The sequence below is a fragment of the Apodemus sylvaticus genome, chromosome X, assembly GCF_947179515.1.
Source record: "Apodemus sylvaticus chromosome X, mApoSyl1.1, whole genome shotgun sequence".
In the NCBI taxonomy this organism is placed as follows: domain Eukaryota; kingdom Metazoa; phylum Chordata; class Mammalia; order Rodentia; family Muridae; genus Apodemus; species Apodemus sylvaticus.
The window spans coordinates 12,610,859-12,620,548 of NC_067495.1; the positions used below are offsets into that span (position 1 = coordinate 12,610,859).

Sequence of the window (9,690 nt, forward strand, 5' to 3'; positions counted from 1 at the left end):
ACCCAATAATGTGCTTGCCCTTACACTTTATGGATAAGACACTGAGACATGGCGATATTAAACAATTTCCAATCTATACATCTGTTAAGTAGCAAAGTTTTTTTTTTTTTAAAAAAAAAAAAGTGAGAATACTAAGCACCACCTTCCCTTTGCCAACTCCCAAGCTCTCAGATGCAAAGATCTCAAGCTGCTATGGAAGCTGTTACCACCATGGACAGCCTTGCTGGCACACATAAACTCCCTTCATCTGTGGAAAAATATCCTAGATCCCTGGATCGAAGGAGAGCTCCCTCCCAACCCAGGCATCACAGACAGCTTTCAAGACATTTCCAGAGTAAACATATCTTACAGTTCTTAGCGTTCTGGTCTTTAGCTTTGAAGATGTACATTTCTCTCAACAACTTTTTTTTTCCACCTGAGCAGCATCCTTTACTACTATGTCGTCTTTAACATAGGATTAGCCAATGCAAAAATTCCAGTAATTTTTTTTTTCAAGACAGGGTTTCTCTGTATAGCCTTGGCTGTCCTGGAACTCACTCTGTAGACCAGGCTGGCCTCGAACTCAGAAATCTGCCTGTCTCTGCCTCCCAGGGTGCTAGGATTACAGGCGTGTGCCACCACCACTGCCTGGCAAAATTCCAGTATTTTACCACAGCATTCTCCGTTCGCTCCTTTCTGACCAGATATCAATCACAAATAAGTTTTATTTATTTGTTGATGTGTTTTATATTTTTGTTTTATTTTATGTGTTTGTGTATGGGGTTTGCTTCTGGGGGGTTCTTTAAGACAGAATCTCACCATGTAGCCCTGGTTTTTGCTGAACTTAAAATCTTCTTACCTCAGTGTTCTAAATGCTGGGATTACAGGCATGCGCCATCACCATGCCTGGGTAAATTTTGTTTTGTAGCATGGAGTCACAAAACACAGCCTAAACTCTAGATTTCTTGGGACTGGAGAGATGGCTCAGTGCTTAAGAGCACTGACTGCTCTTCCAGAGGTCCTGAGTTCAAATCCCAGCAACCACATGGTAGCTCACAACCATCTGTAATGGAATCTGATGCCCTCTTCTGGTGTGTCTGAAGAGAGCCGCAGTGTACTCATATATATGAAATAAATAAATAAATCTTAAAAAAAAAAAAAACAGCTAGATTGCTTGGACATGAGTTCTTACTTAACCAGCTGGCTGATCTGGGAACAAATTACCTTCCTGGGACTCAGTCTTCTTCATCTATTAAAAAGGGATACTAAATTATAATACATAATTGTAAAAATTAAATGAATAACATAGAACAATTCAAATAGAAACAGAAGCCAGGCGGTGGTGGCACACTCCTGTAATCCCAGCACTCTGGGAGGCAGAGGCAGGCGGATTTCTGAGTTCGAGGCCAGCCTGGTCTACAGAGTGAGTTCCAGGACAGCCAGGGCTACACAGAAAAACCCAGTCTCGAAAAAAACAAAAAACAACAACAACAACAACAAAAAAAAAAAAACCAACAAAAAAGAAAAAGAAATAGAAGAAATAACATTAGTAAACTATCGCTGTTATTATTTCTCCCCATCCCACCCATAAAGTATAAGTATTCTGGCCCATTTGTTGTCAACTTCACCCAAGCTGGGAAGAGAAACCTCATCAGCTTATAGCAACTTGGTACATAATTGAGACTATTAGACATTTTTTTGATTTTTTTAGTGATTTATTTATTTAATTTATGAGTCTACTGTCTTCAGACACACAGCAGAAGAGAGCATCGAACCCCATTACAGATGGTTGTGAGCCACCATGTGGTTGCTGGGATTTGAACTTAGGACCTCTGGTAGCGGGGTCAGTGCTCTTAACCGCTGAGTCATCTCTCCAGCCTGACATTTTCCTGATTAATGATTGACATGGGAGGCCTCAGCCACTGTGAATGGTGCCATGCTGATGGACAAGGGTGGAAGAAACTAGCAGGCTGAGCGGTCCACAAAGAATAAGCTAATGAGCAGCGCTCCTCCACGGCCTGGGTTTCAGTTCCTGCCTCTAATTCCTGCCTGGGCTTCCCTAAAATGATGGCCTGTGAATTGTCAGCCAAATAAACTCTTTCCTCTCTTTTCGTTTTTAGGCCACTGTTTTATTACAGCAATTGAAAGTAAACTGTAACGGTAAGTTACCCAAGAGTTAGGACCATTGTGTGTAGCTCACAACTTTATTTCTGGAACACAGAGTATAAAGCAGGTCCCTTTATCTGTCAAAGGAACAACTGAGCTGATGATATAGCTTGGCAGGCTCTAGCATCAGGCCTTCCAGTAAGTACCATCGGGGCCTGAGCGGAGTGGGGGAGGGGATTACGGAGGAACCCAGAGCGATGCAGAAAATCATTGGCAGTCATTATGAAAGCTCCGGGAACTAAGGAGAGCGCTTCAAAACGGAAGGGATTAATTAAAGAAACAGTGGGCTCAGGGCTACAGGTCTGTAAAGTAGCGGAGTGGATCAATAGAGAAAACTCCAAGTAAGGAGGTCAGAAAGCTGCAGAAGCAGAGAAGACAAGAGGTGGTAGAGATAGCCAGGTGGTGGTGGTGCACGCCTGTAATCCCACCACTCTGGGAGGCAGAGGCAGGCGGATTTCTGAGTTCGAGGCCAGCCTGGTCTACAGAGTGAGTTCCAGGACAGCCAGGACTACACAGAGAAACCCTATCTCGGGAAAAAAAAAAAAAAGATGTGGTAGAACTGAGGCCAGACAAAACTACAGAATGAATACAAACACATCCCATACTAAGCAAGCACTCTTCCACTGAGTGACAGTCCGCATTCCCTGATATAAAAGTTCTCCCTGTCATTTACCTTCTTTTGTTCTCCCCATCCACTCTATGTATAGATGGATGGATGGAATGGGATGAGGATGTGGCACCGTGATAGAATGCATGTTTAGCATGCAGGATCCCTGAGTTGGTTCTTCATCACCAGAAAACAAGTCAAGACATAGTTTAGCAGGAAAATGAACTAACGAGATAATGTCATTAGTGGACACTTCCATCGCTGATCCTATGTAGGAGGCTTTTAGTGACTTACATGTTTCCCCACTGAATCCTCACAAAAGCCCTGTACAGCAGGTGCTGCTAGCATTACCATTTTCATTTTAAACATTTGGGAATCAAGAAAAAAGAGGCTCAGTGACATGTTTAAAGTTCTAGTTAGCAAAACATACAGCCTTATCTCGGCCTTCTGGCTTCTACTTAGAATCACTGACCATTATACAGTCTCTTCTGGCCTTGTAAGTGCGTAAACATTATTTTCTGTTGTACTTTGTTTTGAGCTTCTTTTTAAATATTTTTCTCTATTCTTTGATTTGTCATGTAGCCCAGTCTGGCCTGGAACTCACTATGTTGCTGAAGATGACAGTAAACTTTCTGATTTTTCTGCCTCTAAAGCCCAAGTGCTAAGATGATAGGTATGAGCCCCTCCATAACAGCTTGTGCAGTACTAGGGATCGAACCCAGGACTGGGCTCCAGTGACTCAGGCACTCCAGCAATTCAGCCACATCCCAAGCCCTCGTATGGTATCTGCTGTTACTTTTGACCATTTCTTATTGCATACACACATCGTGATCACATTGTTCTTGTTTTGCTTTGTAAGGTATTATATTCCCATCAGGCAAAGTCCTGGAAATAACATTCTTCCCCTCCCCACCCCCACAGCATATTTTTCCTTAGAACTCACTGAAAACTCACAAACTGATCAACCATGCATACAGACGACTACTAAGAAAATAAGACACAGGACTTCCAACTGCCCAGAAGGGTTAGAAATATCCAGGATATTAAAATCAGTAAGGAGCTAGAGTTAGCCAATCCAGGATGAATTACCTGAAAGAAGTAGAAGCCCAGATTCATGGCGGATGAAGGAAAGAAAAAGAAAATGGAAGCAGTTCAAACACTTTTCCATCCATGTTAAGCAATAAGAACTTTACTTAAAGCCCCAGAATACACTGCATCTCCATAGCACCATCCCAAAACTATCCAAAAGGAGACTTGAGCTAAATAAAAGGAGTGACTTAGGAACCAAATAAACTCAGGGCTCAAAGGATCTAGTTCCATGAATGTGTTTGCCCCCACCTGTCAATTTACTGCCCCCAAGCGAGAGACGAAGGCCTGTTTCAGCACCACGGACAGTGCTCAGCGCCAGCCCCTGTCCACCCTCCTGTACTGCTGAGCTTTTAGCCTAGGGAGCTCCTGCCCACGCATTCACAGATGCACCACACCCACTTCCCCCCTCAGCTATCCCAGGCACCAGCACCTTGCTGAACTCGGCCATAAGTGTACTGTTCTGCAAGCGGAAGTCCTCCTCCTGGTTGTGTAGCTTTGCCTGCAGCATCTCATTTTCACTCAGCAGGACCTCCACTTCCTGCAGTGGCAGACACGGGCCAGGACTCCAACGGGGATAGAAAGGATGGGGAGGTAGGGAAAGAAGGAGAGAGAAGGGAAGAATGGCATGGGGTAGAAAGAATAGGGCGATATATATAGGAACAGAGACATGGGGAGAGGGAGAGGGAGAGAGAGAGAGAGAGAGAGAGAGAGAGAGAGAGAGAGAGAGAGAGAAGAGGGCGGAGAGAGAAGGAACCAGAAGGGAGATATAGACAAAGGGATGAGGGGAAAGAGAAATAATGATGGAGAGATAAGGAAAGGGAAGAGGGCACAAGATGGAAGGTTGATCAGGAAAGAGAAAAGGCAAGAAGACAGGAACAGAGAGGTAGCAACAGGGGAAGAATACGGCAGAGAGCAAAAATAGAAGGGAGAGAGAGGAGTGGGAGAAAGAGAAACAAGAAGTCAGACAGAGGGAGAAAACAAGAAGAGAGACAGAAACAGGTGGGAGAGAGAGAGACAAAGGGAAAGTTGAAGAGAAGCAGCAGAGAGGGAAACAGGAAGGCAGACACAGATTCAGGGAGGATAAAGGAAAAGATGCAGAGATACGAAGAGTGTAAGACAAACACAGGGAAACAAAGAGAGACAGAAACACACAGCCGTGAGGAAGTTGCAGATACATGGGTGTACATAGATAAAGGCCAGTACAATGCCACCAAACGGAAATATCCCCACTGTGACAGTCTTGCACACATATTCACCCACCAAAGACCCCCTTACCTGAGCTTTCTTGCTCTTGCTTAGTGCCTAAAAGGAAGGGTGGAAGAGAGCTGAAGTGAACAGCAATGGACCCTGTGGGATATGGAGACTACTGCAGCAGGTGTTAAGTGAGGGCAAGGGCAGGCTGTGGGATGGAAATATGTTTAAACACAGAGCTTGCATAACCACTGGAAGGCCACAGAAATAACAGAAGAAATGAGGGAAGTACAACTAGGGATGCTGCTGCCTTGGAGCACAGCACTGGAAGAAGTCTCCCTTTCTTCTACGCTCTTGAGGGCTTGAGGGAGAGGGTAGAACTGTGTCTTGGAATGTAACCCTTTATATCCTGGCTCTCCGAGCTAGTGAATTGTGGCCTCATCACTCCACCTGGTCTAGCACATCAGTGTGCTTCCCTGTCATGCAACACAGCAACTTCTACCCTTCTGCTTGGTAGCCAAGGATCACATCAGGCTTTGCAAAGAAATCAGCACCCTATCAAAAATTCCCATTTCCTGACTGCTGGATTTTCCTGAATTCTATATTCATTCATCTAAAAGAGTATTTAAAAAAAAACAACAACCATGTTTGTTATCATTGTGCGTGTCTGTGCACATGAGTACACGTGTCACAGCTTACACGTGGAGATCAGAGGACAATTTCATGGAGTCAGCTCCATGAAAAAAACCTTCCACGGGTTTTTTTAAATTATTTTTATGTGTACGGGTGCATGCAGTACTCGAGGAAACCAGAAGAGGGCATCGTATCCCCTGGAACTAGAGTTACAGCCTGCTTGTGAGCTGGCATGTGGATGCTGAGGATGGACCTCCGGAAGAGCAGCCAGTGCTCTCAACCACTGAGCTCCAGCCCCTCCTCGTCCAACAAGTATTTATTCAGCATGTACTATATGCAACATTGTACTGCATATGAACACGGAGCAATGAAGAAGGATAAAAATAAGGATCTAGCCTCTCTTTAGAAGCCATGCTAGGTTCTATTCTACCTTATTATCTTGAAAGGATCCGAAAGGTAGGTTTGGTCTCATGTGGCCAATGGGACCAGGAAAAGTAGATGGGGTAGGAGCAAAAGGAAGCGGTGTAAGTGGAAGACAGGAGGCAGACTCAAGGCAGATTTACTGAGAGACCTGACTAATTCAAAGTTAATGAATGAAACCATGTGTGGTACGCACGCCTATAGATCCAGGTACTCAAGAAGTTGAGAAAGGAGGCCAACTTGAGGCCAGGAATTGGGGACCAGCCTGAGAAACACAGCTAGATGCCCTTTTTAAGACAAAGTTCATGAATGGGGGCTGGAGACAGAGCACAGGAGCAGAGGCAGCTTAGAGCCAGGGATGGGGGCTTACTCCTGTAATCCCAGAACTTGGGAGTTGGAGACAGGAGGATGAGGAATAGAGGATCAGGAATTCAAGGCCATCTTCAGCTACATGGAGGCATAAGGCGAGCCTAGGCTTCAAGAGACTGTCTCATAAACAACAAAAAGATCACCTTTTAGCCTTTTGGCTAAGATCAAATACAGAGAGCTCGCCTAGCATGCATGAGATCCTAGGCTTGATCTGTAGCAACGCAAAAAAAAAAAAAAAAAAAAAGTAAGTAAAAACAAATAAGCAATTGATATTAGAATAAATTAAAATAAATCAATAAATTAAGCAAAGCCAGGCATGTCAGCACACATCTATAATCCCAGCACTTGGGAAGCTGAGGCAGTACAATCAAGAGTTCAAGACCACTCTGAGCTACATAGCAAGATCTTGTCTCAAAAGAAACACACACACAAATTAAGCAAGATTAGGTTAAAATTAGCCAACTGAAGAGACTTCTGTGGAAAAAAAAAACAACTTCAAATGACTATAAGAAAGCAGCATGTGACATTAGGTCTGCTTCAGTGTACGTGTTCAGTGGGAATGAATCAGATGGATGGGGCGAAGCAGAGGTGGGTGGGTGGCGGAGGCGGAAGCGGAGGGAAGTACCTTTTGAGCTTTACTGAACTCCTTATCCAGGTAGGCGACCTTCTGTCGGAGACTGGAAAGTTCTGGTGCAGGGAAAGCAGGGAATCTCAGCTTCAGGCGGTAACAAGGAACTGAAGGGTCATCTTATCAGGCCTCTAAAGGAAAACCTTTGCCTCTCTTCCCACCAAAACCACCCCATCTAATGAGTCTCTCTTGGCTCACCAACACCATTCTTCCGAAGTTCATCTGAAAGCTGGTAGTTATTTGTCCGGAGCTCCAGGAGCTGAGTCTTTGGAAGGAGCCAAGAAACAAAAATATTTATTAGGAAAGCATTCCTACCCCCCATATGAGGCAAGCAAGCCCCTAAGCCCTAAAGACTGGACTGATATCCCTAAACACTTCCTTAGCTGCTCCTTAAGATCTTTGGATCTTGTATTCTTAAATAGGCAGCCAAGCCCTGAGCTCCAGCTCCACCTGGTCCAGCTCCATTTATAACCACAGCCAGCTTCGACCCTCCATTTTCCCACTAATTCATTCCATACCTGGACCACTGAAAGGTATTGGCATACTGAAGGGTATTAGAATAGTTAGACTTCTGTTCCTATGTGTTCCTGTGACCATACATACAGATAAAATCATCTTGGCTGACCTCCTTACACGCAGAGCACTGTCCTGCCTAGACCCAGGAGGCCCCTTTGGCAGGGGGGGGCTTCTAAATTCTTTCCCAAGGAAAGAGAATCTAGTCTTTCTCCTTCCCAACTTCCATGAGTCAGGGGATGTTGCTCAAAGTCCTGTGGAACTGCCAAGGTTTTCAAAACAAGCCAGAGTCCCTTCAAGTATAGAATTAAGAGGAAGTGCAGCAGGCCACTTCACACAGTCCATGTCTATCCACCAGCCTTGGAGAGCCCTGAATCTGATTCTTCCCACAACCACCCAACTGTCCCCTACCCCTGTTTGTATGTCCTTTTCAGTTTGCTCCAGATCAGAAGGCTTAGCTGCTATAGAATCTTTCCTGTTCTGCTCTCCTCAGGACCCAAATATCATCTCTCCTAATCCTAGGCCAACTGGAATACCTTTCTACCCACCTTGAAGTCCCTCTCCAAAAAAGCTCAACAGTTTTTCCTTACACATGGCGCAAATAGGATAACCTTTCCTTGCTCAAGTATCGATCTAGCCACTTTTTACAAGATGTCTTCAGTCATGATCCAATAGGGGTGACATTATGTATGTCCTTCAGGATCTCACAAATCCCCTTGGGTGGGCCAGCTGAACTAGTGTTGTTCAGAATCTTCTGCAATTTCCAGTGGTCCTCCCCATTCCTGGTCCAATGAGCTCACTCTTACATCTTCAGTAAGCAAACCAACTAGCTCCCAATCTTCTGCTCCCTCAAGCGTTCTGCCCCTAACCTACAGGACTCTAAGGTTTCCCCATGTCAGTCTTTCCCACTAAGGCTCTCTCACTAAGTGTCCATTCATTGTGCAGTGCTATCCTTCCCTGTCAGGATGCCCTGAAAAGGATCAACAGGTCTGAGTACCGGGTCCGACTTCTCCCCAAACCCAGTAATGTTTCCCTGAACTCCCAAAGTATCGTTTTTAAAATATCCTCTGGTCCCTCCTCTAATCTGGGTTAATGGTATTACCCACTCAGACTGCTCATCACCCCGGGTCTACAGAAATCACCCCAATCCATGCAATTATACCCCTCCCTACCTCTAACGACCGTCTACCATCAATGGCACAGCAACTCTAGGGAAGAGAGCCATGGTCTTTACCTACTCCCCCGGCCTAGTGGTATTGGTATCTCCCACAAACTTTCCACCTCCCACCAGTTTATGGTCTTGTCCTGTCAAATCACCAACCAGCGCCCCCCCACCCATGACGCAAATGGTTAGATGCCTGCTTCTTTTCTCTCCCGACAAAGTAATTTCTCCTCGGAATCTGTATCCTTTTAAAGTCTAACATCATCACCATTTAGTGGTATGCCCTACACATGGACCCAAAGGTCTCACCCGGATTCCGGACTGAGAAGGGTATCGCCTAAAGATGTTCTACATTCCTTACAAGGCTCACAGAATCCAACCTTCAGAACCCACGTAGAATCTTCGAAATCAATAAGGTCGCCACTCAGAGCCTCAGTTTCCCTTCTCCAGACCACCCCCTTATACTAAGATCCATCCCAACCAAATCTTCAGAGTCGATGGCACGGCTTCTCTATACCCCGCCCCCCAGTCTACTAGACGGGTGGTCTTCCCCACATCCAGCGGCACCTGCATCCGTTGAAACTCCTCTTCAGACAGAGCTTGCGCCATGTTCCTCCCCCCACCCCCCGCAAGCTTTGTGCGCAGCCGCAGCTTCTGCGGCCTGTCAGTGCTAAGGTCGGAGCGAACCACTGACCAGCAATGGAGGGGAAGAAACCTAATTCAAATGTTCAGCATTTTAGAGACGCAAAGAAGAGAATGATGCGTAAAGGTCATACAAATTTTACCTTGATTTTTACAAAATTGTGAATCATCTGTTATGGCTTTTGAGCATTGATAGATTACTTATTGCTATGCGACATTATGTTATCCCTGTATCACGGGTGGACTCGTCGGGAGGGAAGTAATCCTCCGACAGAAAATTACCCTTCCGCG

General features: G+C 45.2%; 1 protein-coding gene across 12 annotated transcripts in view; it reads right to left on the minus strand.

Annotated features, from left to right (window-relative positions):
- Positions 1-9,410, minus strand: part of Gripap1 (GRIP1 associated protein 1) — a 29,580-nt gene extending 20,170 nt beyond the window's left edge. For 3 of the 12 annotated variants that reach the window (XM_052170617.1, XM_052170619.1, XM_052170616.1), the window contains exons 1-5: positions 9,325-9,410; positions 7,281-7,347; positions 7,080-7,141; positions 5,117-5,143; positions 4,272-4,379 (exon numbers count right to left, since the gene is read on the minus strand). In XM_052170617.1, coding sequence (XP_052026577.1) covers positions 4,272-4,379; positions 5,117-5,143; positions 7,080-7,141; positions 7,281-7,347; positions 9,325-9,366 — 306 coding nt within the window. In that variant the 5' untranslated portion in view covers positions 9,367-9,410. The other 9 variants (XM_052170612.1, XM_052170614.1, XM_052170611.1 and 6 more) reach the window with 6 other exon arrangements.
- Positions 9,411-9,690: the final 280 nt, after the last annotated feature.